At 39.6% G+C, this 23,170-nt stretch overlaps 1 protein-coding gene across 7 annotated transcripts in view; it reads right to left on the reverse strand.

Annotated features, from left to right (window-relative positions):
• Positions 1 to 23,170, reverse strand: part of LOC132407564 (astrotactin-2-like) — a 1,730,264-nt gene that overhangs the window by 489,768 nt on the left and 1,217,326 nt on the right. For all 7 annotated transcript variants that reach the window (XM_059994285.1, XM_059994284.1, XM_059994283.1 and 4 more), the window contains one exon: positions 7,486 to 7,751. In XM_059994285.1, coding sequence (XP_059850268.1) covers positions 7,486 to 7,751 — 266 coding nt within the window. The remainder of the gene's footprint in view (positions 1 to 7,485; positions 7,752 to 23,170) is intronic.

Consider the following 23,170-nt stretch of genomic DNA (forward strand, 5'->3'; position numbering starts at 1 on the left):
TTCAAGAGTAGAGAGGTCATGTTGCAACTCTACAAATCTCTGGTGAGACCACACTTAGAGTATTGTGTTCAATTCTGGTCACCTCATTATAGGAAGGATGTGGAAGCTTTGGAGAGGGTGCAGAGGAGATATACCAGGATACTGCCTGGTTTCGAGAACAAGTCATATGAAGCAATATTAGCAGAGCTGGAACTTTTCTCTTTGGAGCGTAGAAGAATGAGAGGGGACTTGATAGAGGTCTACAAGATTATGAGAGGCATAGATAGGGTGGATAGTCAGTACCTGTTTCCCAGGGCACCAACAGCAAACACCAGAGGGCATAGGTACAAAATTAAGGGAGGGAAGTTTAGGGGAGACATCAGGAGTAAGTTTTTTACACAGAGGTTTGTGAGTGCCTGGAATGACTTGTCAGGGATGGCGGTGGAGGCTAAAACATTAAGGGTATTTAAGAGCCTCTTGGACAGGCACATGGATGAAAGACAAATGGAGGGTTATGGGGTAGTGTGGGTTTAGTACTTTTTTTAAGGATTATATGGATTGGCACAACATAGAGGGCTGAAGGGCCTGTACTGTGCTTTAGTGTTCTATGGTTCTATGGTTCTAAGAAGCTGTTCCTGAATTGCTGAATGTGTGCTTGTCTACCTCCTACTTGGTGGTAACAATGAGAAAAGGCATGCCTTGGGTCCTGGGGGCCCTTAATAATGGACGCTGCCTTTCTGAGACACTGCTCCTTGAAGATGTCCTGGATGCTTTATATATGAGGATACGAGAAGTAACTTTATTTTACACAGAGAGTGGTAGGTGCCGGGAATTGGTCGCCATAGGTGGTATTGAAAGCAAGTATAAAAATGGTGTTTAAAAAGCATTTAGAGAGTTACACAAACTTGTAAGGAATGGAGAATTTGTATCTTATACAGAGAAATAAGCTTTGTTTAATTTGGTATCCTGGTGGCACAGACATCATCAACTGAAATGCCTGTTCTTGTGCTGTTCCATTCTTTGTTCTGCCTTCCAGATATCCACTGTGCGCCCCCAATAAATATGGCCTATTTCCCTCCTTTCAGTGATGATGAAAGAAGGGATAAATGAAAAAGGTTACCATTTCCTTCCGTGCACCAGCAGAAGCATTGACAATCTAAATAAATTGATAGTGACGACCAAGACCTCAAGTTCAGCAGCGGTGATTACTTTCCTCCTGAGTGCTTGAGACTTGGATTTCCTGGAGGAGACACCTAAAGATGCTACCTTCAAAAAAACCCTCCAAATCTACAGGCAGAATAAATGAAACAAAATCTGTGTCCCTTCCAAGATGAAAATCCTAACACAGAGACTCCAGCTTTTTATCATTTATAGGTCAAACCATAACACAAGCTTTCCAAAACAGGCCGGATCTCAGTCCTGATGAAGAGCTTCTGCCGAGACAATAAGATATAGGAGCAGAATTAGGCCATTTGCCCCATCTTGTCTGCTCCACCATTTCACCATGGCTGATCTAATTTTTCTCTCAGCCTCAATCTCCTGCCTTCTCTCAGTATCCTATCATGCCTTGACCAATCAAAAATGTATCAACCTTTGACTTAAATATACAAAAAGGCTCAGCCTCCACAGCTGCCTGTAGTAGAGAATTCCACAGATTGACCATACTTTGGCTAAAGAAATTCCTCCTCATTTCTGTTCTAAAAGTACGCCCCACTATACTGAGTCTGTGTTGTCTGATCTTAGATTCTCTCACCACAGGAGACATCCTCTTCACATCCAAGGCAACTCTTGTCCATTTCCCTCTACAGATCTCCTTGACCACGTCATGTTTCCCAAAGCAGGCACTCTGGTTCACACTCATTCATGAGAAGAGATTATTAGGAAGAAAATATTCAAGATATCTTCAAAATCCCCTTGAAATTTGCAACGTCCTCTCTTAATCCTGACTGCAAAAGTCAAGAATGAAAGTGAAAACCTCCAGTCTATGTATCGGGGGCTAATGGAATATCTGTGTAAATAGCAGAGGGAGCACTGCAATATATGGTGATTAAGTTGATTACCCGCTTTCCCCCTGAAGGTCATAACTCCATTGCACAATTGTCATCCATTGATACCAAGCTGCATAGAGTTCTGAACAAGATCCCCTTTAAATTCAAAAGCAGCCAAAATTAGTTTTTGAAGTCCTCAACAAATCAAGAAATGTAGAGGACAGGAATTTCATTCAAGCATGTAACTGCATTCAGATCAGTTTTTGATCTGGTCCTCAGAGTATTTAATATTTAATTTTACAAAGGAGCTGAATGGTGTCATCTTTGCAAGTTATGCACTTGTGGCAAGAGTTCTGGAGGCTATTTTGAAGTTATTTCCTCTAGTTAACCTCAGAAGAAAGATTTTCTCTAGGATGTAAAATTAATTGGCAAATACTCCAAACAAGGACTATCTTGCTGGGATAAAGTTTGAACTTCCCAAAATCTTTGTTGTGTTTAATATGATCATGGTTCTATAACTGATATCTTTTGCAATGTCAAACCTCAAACACGTTTCACCCCACACAGGAACGTTCTGGGATAAATGTAGATGTGAATAAATCTAGTGTTGTTTAAAAGGTGACACGTGCACTAAACTGGTCTACTGAATGGGATGAAACTGGTTACTGACTTATGGAAATATGTGCCAATTTTCTTTCCTCCTATTATGGTATTAACGCTCAACAATAATGATCAGTTAGTCACAGAGAGAATCTAGTTTTTCTGACAAATACCTTTATTGGTTTAGTTAATGACAAACATGTCATTGTACAAAGCTAAACACCTATACTCAAATCCATTAAATTTCCATGACATTCTCTGAAGTCAAAGATTAGAAAAGGTACTATTTGGGAAAAAGGAGTCTACACTAACCAATTGTACCTCCATATCCTGATGAAATTTCCATATTTCCAACGTGGGTCATCCACTTCTTCAACGGTCAGTCTCCAGAGTGGTCATTGCCTGTATTTCCAAATCCTCCATTCTTATCTTTTCCCTTATCAGATGAATGTGTTATGTATTAATTTTGTTGGTTCTGGCTCATCTGATGGACCTGTATCAGCTTCTTATTGGATTTGGCCCAAGGACCCAAACAGTATTCTTGTGCCTCATGTAACTTTATTTGTTCTTTCTAACACAGAGAAATTCAAACATGCTTAGCTAGGCCAGCCAAACACTGGGTTCAGGCTACTTCAGGTCACAGGATGTTCTTTCTGCAAGCTTGCCATTTTTTACATAACCAAAGTTCTTGGCTACTCTTTCCTATATGCTTTTGCAATGTTTAATGTTCATGGCTCACTTTTCTCTACTCAGGACACTGGAAAAGAGTCAGGTGTGAGGTCATGAATTTATAGAGAGCTACAGCATAGAAACAGGCCCTCCACACTGACCATCAACAATCTATTTATACTAATTGTATATTATCATATATTAATCACATTTTTTCTCCCCATATTCCTATCAACTTTCATAACATTCTGCTCCTAACCTATGCATTTGAGGGAGAGTGTTGCCCAGGTTTTCTGTGTTTTGGATGTGGACTTGGTCTGTAGACTTTTTTCAGTCTTTTATATTCTGTGTTTATTTTTTGCCCGATCTTTCTTTTTTGTGTGTGGGGGGAGAGATTGATGGTTGGTCTGCCTGTTCCATTTTTGTTCATTTTTTTGGGCAGAAGAAAGGATTTGGGGTTTATGTGCCTATTCCGTTTTCGTCATTTGTTTTTAGTGGGGAGGTAGGATTTGGGGGTTGATGATCATGCTGCCTTCTTTTCTTTCTTGGTTTCATGACTACCCATGGGAGAAGAATTTCAGTGTTGTATTCTTTGATAATAAGTGAACCTTTGACCTTTGATAAAGTCATAATCTATTCAAATTTCCAAGTCAAACTGATATGTGACTAGGAACAAGAGCTAGAGGGGGTGTAAATTTGGGAGGTGATTTTGACATAGCACAGAAAGTGACACAATGAGAGCAGCAAAGTCCAAAGTGATGGCAAGGCTAAGGTAATGATAAGGAGTCAAAGAGGGAAGTAATAAAAGGGATGGAAATAACAAGTGCAGGATAGGCTCGGATGAAGGCTTGAAGTCAACAAGAATGATAAATTAATTGATATAAATATTGAGAGAGGAAATAGTGAAACTGTCTTGGATGAACAGTTTAAAATGAAGATATTCAATGTGAGGTGATGGGGGTGGGGCAGGAAGAAATGATCCAATGGGAGTGCATGGGATTAGTTGGTGATAAGGGATAATCGACACGACAATGAATGTAAGAAATAGCCCTAACAATACTATATTGGAAACTGGACTTAATGTTCACATGACATTCATCAAGGATGTGATGTCATTGCTATCAGCTCATGGATTGCAAATATTTTCTCTAAGAATGTACAAGAATTCTAAGGGAAGATTCAGAGAGGTGCTGAAGTAAATGTTTCACTAGTAGAATCATGGTGAGACAGGAAGAAAAATACTGGCATAAATCACTCCCATCTCACCCATGATGCAGGAAGGCCAGTAAAGAAAATGGGACAGCTGGAGTGACAGCTTCAAAGATGGCTGTCTGCATTTGTAGGAGGTCAAGAGAGGCTCCAAGAGAAGTTGTAGACACATCTATGAGGAAATCAGGCTTAGGACATGACAGAAGTGTCAGAACATTGAGGAGAATTAAAGCATTTTAAACAGTGAGAACCCAAAAGCAGAGATCATCATTCAAATGGGCTCCCATTTATGTTACGTTTCATTATTTTTCTGGATAATTAAATTATCTTAGTTCAACAGGTTAAGTAATCTCAAGGAAAACGTGACATCAGAATTATTGATGGGTTTTGGAAAACTGTCAAATTACTCCAGCCAAAATTATGACAGATGGAGTTACTGGTAAAAGGCATGTATATTTATATTTATGTTCATCAGTTTCCTTTTTAATGCTATAAACACAGGCCAAAGTAGTGAATAATCGATTCATTGTCAGAGTGCTTAAAAACATCTACAACAGTAACTCAATAATGTTGAATCAAGTCTCATTCCTTTGGTTCCTGATGCTATCCTAACATCTCAAGACAATCAGGCTTCATGCACTTTTTAATCTTCACCTTCTTTTAAAATCTCCAGATTTATCAGTACCCTATACATGTTTGGAGTCACTTCATTTCAGTATGTGATCTTTAATTTATTCTCACACTTAATTGTTCTCTTTCTTTTCAAATTAGCTGCCTGTTGTCATGTAATCTTGACAATTGTATTTCACAGTAAGGAAGAAAGGAAACAGAGTAACAATAACCTGCCATCAGAATAATTTTTAAAGCTTCTTGTGTGAATAGCAATGTATAATCCAAAAATTTAGATGTAAAGCCTTTTCCAAAATCTAACCCTAATTTTAGTTGTTTTCTTTTAACGGTTTAAAAAGGCAAAGCAATACTGCAAGGAAGAGTTATATATAATTGGTGCAAAAAAGAGTTGAAGAAGGAACCTGACGTGATAAATTATATTTATTTAACTAATGACAAAATAGAGAGATGATCTTGGAAAGCTGGATCTGTACTTTATTCAGTTCCAACCTCATATGAAATGCCTGTACTCAAGGAAGTTTACTAGTATTTATGGTAATTGAACCATTAGTTAACTGAATGCAAATTATCTAGGCAAAGTAGCAGTGACAGAAATTCTAACCAACACGCAACTAACAACAGTGTCTGATACAACAGTGGATAATTTTAGAAATAGCTGTTTGTGACTTTCAGCAGTGGGGTACTATCGAGAAACAATGTATCAAGTGGATGAAGTAAACTGGAATATCCAACAAGATCCAATACATGGGGTGCATTGTACTTAAATCACTTTGCTAATATCATCCAGTTAAAATGCCTGTCATTTGCTTTTTTGTCATTCATAGAGATTTGACACAGTATATGTCCATTTTATAAAAGTCATTGAGTCTAGAAAATTACAGACTCTTCGGCCCATCTAGTCCATTCCTAAGCATTGAAATTGCCCAGTACTATTCACCTGCATCCAAACCTTACCCATCCATACCCCTAGAATCCATGTACCCATCCAGACTTTGAAACGTTGAAATCGAGCTTGCTTGCACCACTTGTGCAGGCAACTCATTCCACACTCTCACCACCCTCTGAGTTTCCCCTTATGTTCCCCTTAAACCTTTCACCTTTCACCCATGACCTCTATTTGAAGTCACACCCAAACCCCGTGGAAAAAGCCTGCTTGCATTTAGCCTGTGTATGCCCCTCATAATTTTATCTTTCTCTGTCTAATCTCTCAATCTTTTACGTTCCATGTGCCCATATTTGTTACCAAACTGAACATTTTATTTTTGTTTATAACAGCATTATGTTATGATATAATTCACTATGAAATGAGGATGTCTCATTTCATGAGTACCTGCCGACAGAAATTCATCCACAGCCATTTGCATTCAAAGAGAATGAGGCAATGCTGGTCATTGAACTCCTATTCCAAACCTTGATCCCATTTGAAATTGGAGATTGAATTCAATCCCACAAAATTTCAAAAGCAGAGTTCATCTCATAGCTTGCAATATATTCCACATATAACACAAATGACAAAGAACAAATGTCTTAGTCTTTCAATTTTTGGTTAATAAATCATTTAGATGGAATTATCATGATATAAAAATGACGGCTATGTAAAGTCAACAAAGATGTATTTGCTTTTAATACCCATCACTTTGAAAAAAAGACTATTTTAGCATCAATACCAGTTGCTGAACATCAAACAATGTCAACTAAGTTTTAGTTACAAAAAAAATCTTGTTTCTTTTTTTGGGGTTGAAGATCATTAGCAATAACCATTAACAATACGAATCTGGGAACTGCTATCAATATTACCATGTGAAATCAGAATATTGGTTACAAACTCAAATTAGGCCAATTTGATAAAATACTTCTTTGGTGATCATGATAGTTAAGTTAAAAGAATCGAGACTAGTCTCAATTTAATGCTGAGGTAACATAATGGCACATTATAAAAACAATTCCAAAACCAGAAACTTATCAGTTTGTGGTAAAAATGCTAGATGAATGCAATCCTTAAATAGTTCAGACACAGGACATTGTTTGAAAGAAAAGGAACTATTCAGACTTACTATGGTTTAAAAAAGGGTAACTACCTCCTAATTCTTTCACAGACATTAGTTAACTAAAAAATTACCATTTTTTAGAAATATAAATTTCCATACTCACTGGATCTTATTGGTGGTCGAATTTCATACTGATGCTACTTTTGCTGCAACAGGTCACGCTTTAATGCACTCTTTGTTTTTGTAAATTGAACATTATTAAGAATTCATCTCCAGTCCTTAAAATATAGTAATCTTTTATCAGCTATCCTGCACAGTTTTTCTCAAAGTTTTTGCCTGTTTAGTGTGTTTTACCGCAGCTAATTATTCATGTGGAGATAAATTCTGTGTGAGAAGAGATTGTTACTGATTGTTACACTTACCTCCCTGGTCATGTTGCCCTCTATCAAGTGGTAGAGTGGAATAATATGGGTAATCTCCAGCAGCACAGGGGTTGGACTGGCCTGATCCTTGCCTTGCCGGTGGCAAAGATGGCACGAAGAGGGGCATTGCCCTTTCTCCTCACACTCAATCTCCACACCAGTTATAGGTTGTTCATCTGACAGCATCTGGGCACCCAGTAAACTTGACAGGTAGGAAATGAATGGTATTGATTTGATTATCTTCTTGTTTCCCAATTCAGTTGTTTCTGAAAGAAAAAAAACAAAAATAAATATTAAAGCAAATGGGCTATAGCGAATGATTTATAGGATGCGGTGAGGAATTCAATGTGATATAGCAGTTCATGATTTTACACAACTGAACTTGGAGACTACTGTATGAAAAATCAAAGGGTATTCATTTGTCAGTAGTTACATGAACTAAGACAAGTTGTAATGTTATTATCAAATCAAGTAAAGCACTAATATTAAAACTTACTCAACCAAGAGATGATGTATAGGAAGCAGTGTAAAAAATATTTCCTATGACTTGTATGCTAAAGCAACTGCCAAGCATTTTCTTACACCTTTCAGAATCAGGTTTAATATCACCGGCCTATGTCTTGAAAATTATTGTTATTGTGCAATACATAATAATAGAGAAGAAAAAGGTGAAGTGCAGAAAATGTGTGTGTATATATAAGTAGTGCAAAAATAAAAATAAAATATAATTCATGGGTTTAATGTCCATTATAAATCCGGCTACATTAAAAACATATGTCCTTTATTTTAAACGGTTTTAGGTTTGACGATAAATAATAGTTTATAATTACATTTAAAATTATGGCATTTGGGAGATGATGATGAAACTATATAATAGGCATTCGCTAGTCTCGTGAGACCGTGGATTTGGGCAGGGTTGTATGGGAGACCGGCAGTTGCCCAAGCTGCAAGCCTTCCCCTCTCCACGCCACCAATGTTGTCCAAGGGAAGGGCACTAGGACCCAAGTTGTTAAGTGTCTTGCTCAAGGACACAACACGCTGCCTCAGCTGAGGCTCAAACCAGTGACCTTCAGATCACTAGACCGATGCCTTATCCACTAGGCCACGCGCCAACACATGAAACTATAGAGGGACAGTAAACATGGTAACATGGACTGGGAAATGATGACATAGCAATTTGCAAATGTAGCCATATCAGCACTGTGCTGATATGGTACTACGGTGAATTGTGTTTTATGTTAGCATAAATGCAAAATTAAAATATATAGTATCAAAAAGTGATTCTGTGATATGAAAAATAAATTGATATAAATCAATACCAATGGTTTCCAATGGATACAGAAGAAAATAAATTGAAGAACATAAATTTATGGTGACTAGTGCAGGAAGAGTGTGCTAGTGTTCCTGACCTTTCAATGTGCAATGACTGGAGATAGTTGTAGACAAGTCAGCACCAGCTGCTTGGATTCTTCACTCTACTACTTGTCTGTGGCCTTCTGTTGCCTTAAATATGGAGATCTTTCAGAAAGCAGAGCAGCCTTCCTTTGGTTTAGAGAGCAGCTTGCCTCCCTGTCCATGCATCAAAAAATTGGTAGTACACCTAACAATGTTGAAAATTAGGCCTTACTCTTCCACATGACAAATGGTTGCGGATTTCCTGCTTGTGCTCCAGAGCCCTCGTGGCCATAAGCAGAAAACACTTACATTGAGGGATCTACCATAGACCTGTGCCAGCTGACAACAGTCACAGGAACAAGCACAGTAATCTGAATGAAGAAAAATTGCAACAGAGTAAAAAGGTCAGATGTATGTGATCGTTTTTTTTTTGTTTTACAAGAAGTTAAATCATTCTACAGTGAACAATGGATTTAATTTTCATTAGATCTTGAATATACTTTACTGTTTGCCAGACTCATGGAATTGCTTTGACAGATGGTTCAACTTGGTTGTCTGACCAGTGGAGACTTATGCTCAGAAGGCAGGACCTCACTGTCAGATGTTAGTCAATTTTGCGTAAGAAGAAAACTCCAAAGTGGAATTAGCAGGCAAGTGGGTAGAAAGCTCAGGTGGACAACAGTTCTGCAGACATTTTGAGAACAATGCTAAAAATGTTGTACAAAAGTTGGAGGAAGAATTATTATAAGCAGAACAAAAAACCTGAAATGAAATAATTGTAGGCTTAATATGAAAGACTCTGAATGAAAAAGGATAAAACCAAAGTTGCCATTCTATATTAAAACTTTGACGTCAGTTCGTCTAGAATTAACAAGTAAATTGCAAAGTTATGACATTGATTCATATTTAAAACCTCAAGTCTGTGTTTATAATGACTCCATTAAGAATTATTTGAAAATGTAATGATCTTCCAAGATTTAGAATGTTGCCTACTTAAAGTAGAAATCATCCAGTAATAATTATTTTGTGGTTTCAAATTTAGAACAGACTGATATGCTAGAAATACTGAGATATATTTTCAAATTTCTATCCATGCATAAAAAATTGGTCTACATTAAAGGCAGTCAGTTGAAAACCACAGGGTTATATGTGAATAGCAAATAGAAAATCTACGCCAACGTCATCAACTGTGCAGTAAGGCAGTAGAATATTGCTTCAAGAATGCTTTACCAAACAAAATTTAATACTCACCCAAATAAGGCAAGTGGATAATAGTCAGTTCAAAGGGATTGAATTTAATTAAGGCAGAGAAATAGAAAGGTTTAAGGTAGGGGTTTTAAGAGCAAGATAGCTTAAGACATGACTTATCAATGGAGTGATTAAAACTGGGGATGAACAAAAGGTTGGAAATGGTCTGAGTGTATCTATGTTGGAGGTTTGCAAGGCTCAGGAGGCCAAGACTAAGGCAATGAAGAATTCGTAACAAGGCTGAGAATGTTTTAAAAAAGAGACATTGCTTAACATAGAGCAGCTGTAGTACAGAGAGTAGAGAGTTAATATGCAAGATGAACTTGAATTTGAGTTAAATCAGAATATTTAACTTTTTAGGTGTTCAGCCTTTCAACAGAACTCTTGATACATCATTGACCTAAAACATTAACTCTTTTTCTCTCTCCAAAGATGCTGCCTGATATGGTGAGCATTAACAGCATGTTTAGCTTTAGGTTCAGATTTCCAGCATTTGTCGACTTCTGCTATTCATGGAAGATTTGATTTTTTATTATACTGGGCACTCATAAAACTTTACTCCAATACGATGTGCACAAGATCCTGGGAGAACGCCAAGTAACTATGACAACTTGCTATATGCTTCCATTAGAGTGTATTTCAAAATAACTCAATTTATTTTATATAGGAATCAATAAATATCATTTCCATTGACATAACCTAAGAATTCTGAAGTGGTATATTTTGTCTTACATAATTTTTTGGAAACAATAGTTATTAATTTCCCAATGGGAAGTGGGATAAGAAAGAATGTCTGTGGTGGGTAGTGTCTTTAATGGTGCTGGATGCTACACTGAGCAAACGAGAAGAGAAGGCAGAATCCATGGAGGCAAGGCTGATTTCCGTGATGTGTAGAGCTGTGTCCACAACTCTCTGCTGTTTCTTGCAATCACAGGGAGAACAGGTGCCATTCCAAACTGTGATGCATCCGGATAGGATGCTTTCTATGGTGACTGAAAATAGTCAGTGAGTCTCAAAGTGGACATGCCAAATTTCTTTGGCCTCCTGAGGAAGTCAAGGAGCTGATGAACTTCCTTGATTGTAGCATCTATGTTGCAGGTCCAGGACAGGCTAATGATGAAGTTCACTCCCAGAACTTTAAGATTTCATCGTCTTGAACTCAGTATCATTGGTGTGAACAGAAGTACACAGAACAGAGGAAAGAACAGCGCATGAATCTGCCTTCAGCCCACAATATTGTGCTGAACCAATTAAGGGAATGACACCAAATCATCTCTGCCTGTACAGGTGTCATCATAATTTCCCAATCATAAGACCAGAGGACCGTAAGATATAGGAGCAGAATTAGGCCATTTGGTCCATCGAGTCTGCTCCACCACTTCATTATGGCTGATCCAATTTTCCTCTCAGCTCCAATCCCCATATCCCTTCATGCCCGGACCAATCAAGAATCTATCAAGCTCTACCTTAAATACACATAAAGACCTGACCTCCACAACTGCCTGTGGCAAAGAATTCTACAGACACTATTGGGCGATAGAAATTCTTCCTCAACTCCATTCTAAAAGGACAGCCCTCTATTCTGAGGCTATGTCCTCTGGTCTTAGACTCTCCCACCATAGGAAACATACTGTCCATACCCACTCTATCAATGTCTTTCATCATTCAATAGGTTTCAATAAGGTCACCCCTCATTCTTCTGAATCCTAGTGAATACAGGCCTAGAGCCATCAAACACTTTTCATATGACAAGCCATTCAATCCTGGAATAATTTTCGTGAGCCTCCTTTGAACCCTCTCCAGTTTCTGCACATCCTTTCTAAGATAAGGGACCCAAAACTGCTCACAGTGCTCCAAGTGAGGCTTCAGCAGTGCTTTATAAAGTCTTAACATTACATCCTTGCTTTTATATTCTAGTCCTCTTGAAATGAAAGCTAACATTGCATTTGCCTTCCTGCAAATTAACCTTTAGGAAATCCTGCACAAGGATTCCTGTCCCTTTGCACCTCAGTTATTTTGTATTTTCTCTCCATTTAGAAAATTGTCAACCCTTTCATTTCTTCTACCAAAATGCATGACCATATGCTTCCCAACATTGTATTCTATACTCTTTTTCTTTGCCTATTCTTCTATTCTGCCTAAATCCTGCTGCAGCCTCTCTACTCCCTCAAAATTACCTTCCCCTCCTCCTATCTCTATATTGTCTGCAAACTTTGCAACAAAACCATCAATTCCACATCCAAATCATTGACATATAACGGAAAAGTAATCAGTCCCAACTGGAACACCACTAGTCACCGGCAGCCAGCCAGAAAAAGGCTCCCTTTATTCCCACTCATTGCCTCCTGCCAATCAGCCACTGCTTTATCCATGCTAGTATCGTTTCTGTACTACCATTATCTATCCTGTTTGTTATTTCTTCAAAGAATTCCAACAGATTTGTCAGGCAAGATTTTCCCTTGAGGAACCCATATTGACTACAGCCTATTTTATCATGTGCCCACAAGTACTCTGAGACCTCATCCTTAATAATCAACTCCAACATCTTCCCAACCACTGAATTCAGATGAGCTTGCCTATAGTTTCCTTTCTTCTGCCTCACTCCCTTCTTGAAGAGTGGAGTGACATTTGCAATTTTCAAGTGTTCCATAAACATTCCAATGTCTAGTGATTCTTGAAAAATCATTACTAATGTCTTCACAGTCTCTTCAGCCACCTCTTTCAGAAACCTGGGGTGTACACCATCTGACCCAGATGACTTATCTACGTTCAGACCTTTCAGTTTCCCAAGAACCTTCTCTCTAGTTATGGTAACTTCACAAACTTCATGACCCCTGACATCTGGAATTTCCACTATACTGCTGGTGTCTTCACCATGAAAACAGATGCAAAATACTTATTCAGTTTGTCCACTATTTTGTTGTCTACCATAACTACTATTACCATTATTAGATCATCTTCCAGTGATCCAATATCAATTCTTGCTTCTCTTTTACACTTAACGTATCTGAAGAAGCTTTGGTGTCCTCTTTAATATTATTGGCTAGCTTACCTTGTATTCCATCTTTAGCTTCTTAATGACTTTTTTAGTTGCTTTCTGTTGGTGTTTAAATGCTTTCCAATCCTCTAACTTCCTACTATTTTTTGGTCTATTATATGCACTTTCTTTGGCTTTTACGTTGGCTTCGACTTCTCATTAGCCACGGTTATGTCATCTTGCCTTTAGAATACTTTTTCCCCTTTGGGATGTCCATATCCTGCACCTTCCAAATTGCTTCCAGAAATTCCAGCCATTGCTGTTCTGCCATCATCTCTGCCAGTGTTTTTTCTTTCCAATCATTGCTGGAACACTCCTCTTGCATGCCTCTGTAATTCCCTTTACTCCACTGTAATATTGATACATCAGACTTTATCTTCTTAATCTCCAACTTCATGGTGAATTTGATTATTTTCCCCTAAAGATTATTTTACTTTAAGCTCTCAAATCAATTCTGACTCATTGCAAAACACCAAATCCAGAATAACTAACCCTCTCATGGGTTCAACCAGAAACTGTTCTAAAAAGCCATCTTGTAGGTACTCTTGAAATTTTCCCTCCTGGAATCCAGGACCAACCTGATTTTCCCAACCTACCTGCATATTGAAGACCCCCATGGCTACTGTAACATTGCCCTTTTGACATGCATTTTCTATCTCCCATTGCAATTTGTAGACCATATTCTTACCACCATCTGAGGGTCTGTTTACAATCAGCGTCTTTTTACCCTTGCAGTTCCTTAGCTCTATCCTCAATGATTCAACACCTTCCAACCCTATGTCACCTGTTTTTAATGGTTTGATTTGATTTTTCACTAACAGAGCAACACTGCCCCCTCTGCCTTCCTGCTTGTCCTTTTGATACAATGTGTGTCATTGGACATGAAGCTCCCAGCTGTAATCTCCTTTCAGCCATGATTCAGTGATGCCTACAACATCATACACGCCAATCTACAACTGTGCTGCAAGTTCATCTACCTTATTCCATATACTGCGGTCAATCAAATACAACACCTTCAGTTCTGTATTCACCCTTCTTGATTTTGTCCCGCCTTTTACATTGTAGCTCATCAGAATCAGAACCTAGTTTATTACCACCGTGAAATGTGTTAACTTATCTCACTGAACTTGTTAGCTTAGCTAAGTTTGTTAACTTAGCTCATCCTGTTGACTACAATTACACCCTATCAACAGTCTCTTCTTACTACACATTGCCTCTGTTTGTAAGCCAACTTCTTCATCTTCAGCACTATTGTCCACCTTTCCTATGACACTTCTTGCATTGAAATATCGGCAGCTCAGGACAATAGTCGCACCTGCTCAACCGTTAGATTCCTAACTTTGTCTGAGGTCGAACATTTGCCTCCACAACCGCTCCACTAACTGTTCTGGCACTCTGGTTCCCATCCCCCTGCAACTTTAGTTTCAACTCCACCATGCAGCATTAACAAACCTTCCCGCTTGGATATTAGTCCCCTCCAGTCCAGATGCAAACCGTCCCTTCTGTACAGGTCCTATCTTCCCTGGAAAAGAGCTCAATGATCCAATAATCTTATGTCTTCCCTCCTACATGAACTCCTTAGCCATGTATTAAACTATATAGTCTTCCTAGTTCTGGCCTCCTAGCAGGTGGCATGGGTAGCAATCCTGAGATCACAACCCTGGACGTCCTGCCCTTTAACTTAGCACCAACTCCCTGAACTCCTAATGCAGAACCTCGTCACTTTTGCTATCCATGTCATTGGTACCTACATGGACCAGGACTTCTAGCTGTTCACCCTCCCACTTAAAAATGCTGAGGACTTGATCTGAGATATCCCAGATCTTGGCAGCTGTGAGGCAACATACTATCAAGGAATCTCGTTCTTGCCCACAGAACCTCCTGTCCATTCCCCTAACTAACAAATCCCCTATCACCAGTGTGTCTCTTCTCGCCACTTCCCTTCTGAGTCACAGAGGCAAACTCTGTGCCAGAGACTTGCCCACTGCAACTTCCTTTTGCTCAGTCATTCCATCCGACAGTATCCACAGTGATAACAGGGATGGCCATAGGAGTACTCTGCACTAGCTCCTTAACCCCTTTCCTTTCCTGACTGTAACTCAGTTTCCTGTGTCACACACCTTGGGTGTGTGTAACTACCTCCCTAGAAGTCATATCTATCACCCCTTCAACCTCCAGAATAATCCAGAGTTCATCCAGTTCCAGCTCCAACTACTTGATGCGGTTTGTTAGAAGCTGCAGCTGGGTGCAGTTCTTGCAGTCATCAAGTACATTGGAAGTCTCCCTGCATTCTCTTGTCCTGTAAGAGGAGCATTTCACTATCCTGCCTGTCGTCCCTGCTGTCCTATCTGAGAAAAATAAAGAAAGAAATGGAAAAAAAAGATTTCCTTTCCTTTGCTTTCTCTGAGTGCAACCTCTCTTTGCTGAAGCCTCGCGGACCTAAAGCCTTAAGATCACCATTCTGGTTATGTCCACGCAGATGATGGTCACCGTGCTTGTCTCTGCCGTCCTTTAATTTGCTCAATTCCAAATGCCAACTGGTCGCTAGTCAAAGCTTTATTACATTGCTGTGACCTGTTCCTGCCTTTTATGCTCAGATAGTGGACCTGATTGAAGTCCCCTCCTCTTCAAACTTCCGATGTCCAGATTGGCTGCCAGTCAAAGCTCTATTACAAGAATTTCAATAATCAAATGATCCTCGGGGATAATACTACTTTAAAGCAGTGGTTCTGAACGTGAGTCATATGGCCCCCCAGGGGGTCATGCCAGATTTTGTAGAGGCCACAAGTTTAAAAAAACAAGGAACTGGGGTTTCTGAATGGGCCATGATAAATTCACTTTTGTAATGAAATATTATAAATACACAAAAATAAAAAGAAATATGTAATTTAATTGGCGCACTGAAAGAAATGAATGAGAAAATATCCTAGATGATGTAAATGAGGCAGCAAAATAGCTTAGCCTGTTTGTGTGTGGAGTGGGGTGGGGGGAGGTAGCGGCACATCAATCATTACCTCTGCTCCTGCTTGACCACACACAACTCATCATTCACACACAGAGGGGTGGCCTGCTGAGGCCCGATCCATATCCATATCCACCCCTAGTCAGCGATTATACAGTGAGCAGGCAGCTGTGACACCTACAACATGCTCCACCAGCTAGTGATTATCATTACCTTGTTACAGATAATTACATGTTAATATGGAACCAGCGCATCTAATTCCAACTGAAAGACTGCCAGAAGTTGCCAGGTTTTCCATACCACAACCCTTATCAGAAGGGAATTGACATGGAAAATCTGGCAACGGCCGTGTTGTAGTAATCTAATTAAAACACTGAACTGAAGGTTGGGCGGGTCTGTCTGCAGCAAGGACAATCGGTAAGAATGCAGCAGGAGGCTGGTTTTGTTTGCATTCCACTGACCTGTGCATGTTATATTACTTATAAAATGTGAAATGAAGGCTGCAGTTACCGCAGTTGGATCATCTGCCAGGAACGGCTAAATTGTGAAGAGGCAAGAACTTGTGGTTTACCACTGCATCACTATCTACCACTACAACTTCCATTAAATTCCTGATACTTATCATATTTTGAAAGGAATTTCCAACACTCTGTACCAAGTTTGCTGTTGACACTACTGTTGTAGGCCGTATCAAAGGTGGTGATGAATCAGCCTGCAAGAGGGAGATTAAAAGTTTGGCTGAGTGGTATAATTACAACAATCTCTCACTCAATGTCAAGCAGTCTGAGTGTAGACCAGAAGAGGGAAGCCATAGGTCTATGAGCCAGTACTCATCAGCAGATCAGAGTTGGAGAGGGTCAGTAACTTTAAATTCCTGGGTGTCACCATCTCAGTGGACCTGTCCTGGACCCATAATATAAATATAATTGCAAAGAAGGCATGACAGTGCCTCTACTTCCTCAGGACACTGCAGGGATTTAGCATGTCATCATAAACATTGCCAAACTTATATAGATGTGTGGTGGGAATGGTGCTGACTAGCTGTATTATGGCCTGTTATGGGAACACCAATGCCTTTGAGTGGAAATTTCTGAAAAGGTAGTGCATTCAGTCCAGTACATAGTGGGTAAAGCAACTGAGCACATCAACATGAAATGTTGCTGTAGAAAAGCGGCATCCATCATCAAAGATCCTTATCATACAGGCTGTGCTTTTTCTTGCTGCTGCCATCAGGTAGAAAGTACAGGAGCCTCAGGACTCACACCACCAGGTTCAAGAACAGTTACTACCCCTCAACCAGCAGGCTCTTGAACAAAATGGGTAACTAAACTCATTCTATTTCAGGTTTTCAATAGACAAGGTGCAGGAGTAGGCCATTCAGACCTTCAAGCCAGCACCGCCATTCAATGTGATCATGGCTGATCATCCACAATCAGTGCCCCGTTCCTGCCTTCTCCCCATATCCCTTGACTCTGCTATCTTTAAGAGCTCTAACTTTTTCTTGAAAGCATCCAGACAATTGGCCTCCACTGCATTCTGAGGCAGAGCATTCCAAAGATCCACAACTCTCTGGGTGAAAAGGTTTTTCCTCAACTCTGCTCTAAATGGCCTACCCCTTATTCTTAAACTGTGGCCTCTGGTTCTGGATTCCCCCAACATCGGGAACATGTTTCCTGCCTCTAGTGTGTCTGATCCCTTAATAATCTTATATGTTTCAATCAGATCCCCTCTCATCCTTCTAAATTCCAGTGTATACAAGCCCAGTTGCTCCAATCTTTCAACATATGACAATCCCGCCATCCTGGGAATCAACCTCGTGAACCTACGCTCGTGAACCTCAATAGCAAGAATGTCCTTCCTCAAATTCGGAGACCAAAACTGAACACAAAACTCTAGCTGTGGTCTCCCCAGGGCCCTGTACAACTGCAGAAGGACCTCTTTGCTCCTATACTCAACTCCCCTTGTTATGAAGGGCAATATGCCATTAGTTTTCTTCACTGCCTGCTGTACCTGCATGCTTACTTTCAGTGACTGATGAACAAGGACACGTAGATCTCGTTATACTTCCCTTTTTCCTAACTTGACACCATTCAGATAGTAATCTGCCTTCCTGTTCTTGCCACCAAAGTGGATAACCTCACATTTATCCACATTAAACTGCATCTGCCATGCATCTGCCCACTCACCCAACCTGTTCAAGTCACCCCGCATTCTCTAACATCCTCCTCATATTTCACACTGCCACCCAGCTTTGTGTCATCTGCAAATTTGCTAATGTTACTTTTAATTCCTTCATCTAAATCATTAATGTATGTTGTAAATAGCTGCGGTCCCAGCACCGAGCCTTGCGGTACCCCACTAGTCACTGCCTTCCATTCTGAAAAGGACCCATTAATCCCTACTCTTTGTTTCCTGTCTGCCAACCAATTTTCTGTCCATGTTAGTACTCTACCCCCAATTCCATGTGCTCTAATTTTGCCCACTAATCTCCTATATGGGACCTTATCAAAGGCTTTCTTTTTTTCCCCACAACCAATGGTCTCAGTTTAAGGACTATTGATCTTGTTATTTCAAGCTCTTCCATTTCATGCTATTTCATACTCTTTACTTATATTTGCATTTGCACACATTGTTGTCGATTGATCCTGTTTACAGTTATTGTTCCAATTGCCCACAGGATGAAGAATCTCAGGGCTGTATGCAATGACATGTATGTACTCCGATAATAAATTTTACTTTGAACTTTGAACTCACTTTTCATTCTGAGTACACACTGTTCATTGTATATAAAACTTGCATAGAAATGACCATTTAAAAAAATATTTAAAAATATCTAAGAACTGCCTAAAAAGCTAGTTTTATTTTTACATGTAGATTCAATACTGATACTTTTTCACGAGGTTATAATTATTATAATTCTTCAAAAATTACTAAGTTTCTATAGAGCCTATTCACACAACTTTCATTGCTGATAGGAAGAATATTATATATATATATTACACATAGAGTATTCTTTTCAGAGCTTTGAATAGTTTTATTTTTCATATACTCCTGAAACATTATAGAAAAAGAAGAATAGTCCTTAACTCGGCAGTGGAGTTATCGGGGCACCGTCACAACGGTGTTTCCGTGGCAAGCTATTCTTGTTTTTACGAGGCCGAGTTGCTAGCTCGACGCTCAACCCGACTTGGATTCGAACTTGCGAACCTTCGCTCTGGAGCCCGGCGCTAATATTACTGCACTACCAAGTGGGCCTGAAACATTATGTTTAACATATAATACCTAAAACCTTTTGGAGCATAAATATTTTCTGTATGTTAGAATATTTAGTACAACTGACCCCAAAAAATAACTTCAGCAACCAAGAGAGACTTCGGAGGGTGGAGGCCACAGAGGTAAATGAAAGTCACAAGGGGGCCTTGAGCAGATAACAAAAGTTGGGAACTACTGCTTTAAAGGAAAGGCTCAGGAGGTTTAAAGATGGTATTAGGTAGTAACCTAAGCACAAGAGTTCAATGTATTGTTTTCTTGCACCATTTATGGCAGAGATGTTTTTGTTTCCTGAGCTCTATGACCAGTGTATCCCATACTCTGTCCTACACTACCTCCCAACTCCCAAACTCAACAAAAGAGTAGTTGGCAAGACAGTCATGTGGATAGGTCATACTGAGCTGACAGAAAGCCACCAACCAGTCAAACAGAAATGCTGATTTTCAGTCATAGTTCGAAAATCGTCATGGATCACACAGCTGAGAAAAATTATGAGCCACACGATCTGCCAGGGAAGTTGATGTTTCAGCAGCTTTTCCAAGGATTACATTCGCACATAGGCAATAAAAAGACCACAAGCTGTGGCTCAATCCCTGTGGGCAATACTGACAAACAACTGCAATACTTGGTATCAGCTTTGTAAACCCGACAATTTGATATTCAAAATGGACCAAATAGCTGTGAAACATTTTACCCTTCAACTTGTGTGTGCACTGAGACTGTTTACAGAGTTACATGAGGATTGGTGATGACTGATCAGTATTCACTGTGCAAGTAGATAACTGAATAATCTGAAAACAGTTACTCCTTCTTAATTTTTTTTTAGACCTGGTGCTATAACTTGGAAATAAAGATAATCACTGAGGTTCATTGTGTCTCCTATGGTAAACTAGAGAATGACCTGTATATACATGATGTATGTAAGATGATCCCTTCCATATCAGGACAAAGATTTTAAATATTATCTAGAATTTTTGATAAAGAGATTCTCCATGATTTTAAAACTAATTGTTTCCCCCTCTCCCTGACCATAAGACCATGAGATATAGGAGCAGAATTAGGCCATTTGGCCCATGGAGTCTGGTCTGCCATTTCATCATGACTGATCCATTTCCTTCCTGCTTTTTCCCTGCATCTCTTCATATTCTTATAAATCAAAAATGTATCAGCCTCTCCCTTAAATATACCCAATGACTTGGCCTCCACAGCTGCCAATGGCAAAGAATTCCAGAGATTCACCACTCTCTGGCTGAAGAAATTCCTCTTCATCTCTGTTCTAAATGGATGTCCCTCTATACGGAGGCTATGTGCTCTGGTCATAAACTCTCCTATCAGAGGAAACATCCTCTCCACACCCACTCTTTTGAGGCCTTTCAATATTCAATAGGTTTCAGTGAGATCCCCCCTCCCCATTGTGACTTTGTGCACAAACTTCTAAAACTTCTGTCACAAGGAATTGGACTAAATGTGTGCTACACAGCCTCACCATCCAACATGTTCATGGCCGAATTATTCCAGCCTCAATTCCTCCTTTTTATTGGTTCCTCATAACTCTTCATTTTCCTTGAAGACTTATTTATCCAAACTTCCAAATCCTTACCCTATATTTAAAAAAAATCCTTCATAAAGTTTGGAGCATCCAGACACAAGAGACTGCAAATGCTGGAATCTTGTGTCTCTTTTAAAATGTAGTTGTTTGTTTTGATTCTCCTTTCCAACCTATATATTTCTAAAGATCACTCCTAGGTTTTCACTTTCTGAGTGAGAGAAAGTGAATCCATGTGAAGAAAGATACATTTTGTAAACTTCTGTTGTTTTGAGTAAGGAGAAGCAGGGAAGTTAATCGTTACAGTTAATAGATGTGCATAGGTGCCATCTGTTGAATGACAAAGCTAAGCCACTTTGTGCTGATGTTTAGCGACATTATTGTTTTCAGAAGTACAATTGTTTCTCCAAGCTATTCCTTCTCAATTACCGTAAAATCTAACAGAGCAGATGATTTTCTGGCCATTTTGAAGGGTCCTAAAGTATTCAAATACTCTGCAAACTTCTGAAACTGAGGGTTGTGACATCAGCTGTGATCATTGTGAGAGATGGAGAGTTGCAGAGAGGTGGGGGTGGGGTGGAAGGAAGAGAGAGAGAGAGTAAGAGATATTGAAGGAGAGAAAGAAAAGTGGGGATGGGGAAAATAAGGGGGTAAAAGAAAGAAGGGAGTGAGATAACGGTATGAAATTGTGCAGGATGGGGAGAGATTAAGGGAGGGTAAAAAGTTGCGCCTGCGAGTTCTGGCACCGTTGTCTCTCTCCTATCTACCCAAACATCACTAATCGTCCTCCACCCATTTCTCTTTCAAAGCTCAATCACACCCATTTTGCTGGCTCCTCACTTCCCTCCCCATCTCTTGCGTTAACTTTTGCAGCTCACTGCCACACCATACTCCCAATACCACTGCCGAAATGTGAAGCCCAACACTGCTCGTTCACTCCATTTATTTCCACAGAATGTAGGCAGAGGGATAAGTTCTATGTTTTTCTTTGGAAGCACTTCAATTTTTGCAATCGGGGCAGCAGGCCTCCCTTAGTGTTCAATGGGGTTAAAGTCGAGTTTAATATCATGTGCACATGTACATGTATGCCGAGGTGTAATGGAAAACACTCGCAGCATCATCACAAATACAAAGCATCAAACACACAACAAATCTAATGCCATATGTACAAGGCAAGCAGCTCCCAGACACAGAGATGAAGAAAAATTTATTTAAGGTTATTGGGACGTTTCGGTGATATCTTTTCCAAAGAGATAAGTAGACAAGGTAGGGGAAGGATGCAACATATGGACACCATCTACTCCTATAAACAACAACCTTTGCAGGACAGGGACATTATCAGAGGTGACAACAGAGATGCCATGGTAGCATGGAACCATGGTACGATAGTGCAACGCTATTACTACCTGGCACATCAGAGTTTGGAATTCAATATTCGTGTCCTCTCTAAGGAGTTTGTACATCCTCCTCATGAAATGCGTGTGTTTCCTCCAGGTGCTTTGGTTTCTTCTCACAGTCCAAAAATGTTCCAGTTAGTAAATTAATTACTCATTGTAAATTATCCTGTGATGAGGCTAGGGTTAAATTGCAGTTGCTTAGTGGTGCAGGTCCAAGGGCTGGAAGGGCTTATTCCACATTGTGTCTCTAAAAAAAATCCTATCATTCATTGTCCAAACTAACATATATTATTTGCACATGTTTAGTACTGGCATATTTGAAAAGTGATGCTTAAAGATACATCAAAAACTACCTTTATCTTCTTATATAGCACTTTGAGATGGAGGATGAACTGCTTCTGTATGAGTTCTGAAGATGCAAGTGTGGAAGCCATGGACTCCTCCACAGATGGGGCAAGAAATGGCTGATGGACCAAGTAGGTAATTTGTGAGGTGTTCTGCTTCCTCTGTTGTGTATGTTGTGTATTGCTCCCATTGTGTGAAGTTGAGGCTCTCAACTTCATCCTGAATACCCCTTCTCCATTTGAGTGTTCATGGATCAAGGATTCCCAAAAATCTTTGTGGAGAGAGTATTTTTCAATTCAGCTTTCAGTACTCCTTGAACCTTCTCTCCAATTCTTCCCATCACGGAGCTTGTGTGCCAGTTTGAGATAGTTGGTATGTGTACAAGAAAAACAAATGCAATGTTCTCATTTCAAGCAGAGCAGAATTTAAAAGCAAGGATGTAATGATGAGACTTTATAAAGTATTAATCAGACTATACTTGGAAT

The sequence above is a fragment of the Hypanus sabinus genome, chromosome 18, assembly GCF_030144855.1.
Source record: "Hypanus sabinus isolate sHypSab1 chromosome 18, sHypSab1.hap1, whole genome shotgun sequence".
In the NCBI taxonomy this organism is placed as follows: Eukaryota; Metazoa; Chordata; class Chondrichthyes; order Myliobatiformes; family Dasyatidae; genus Hypanus; species Hypanus sabinus.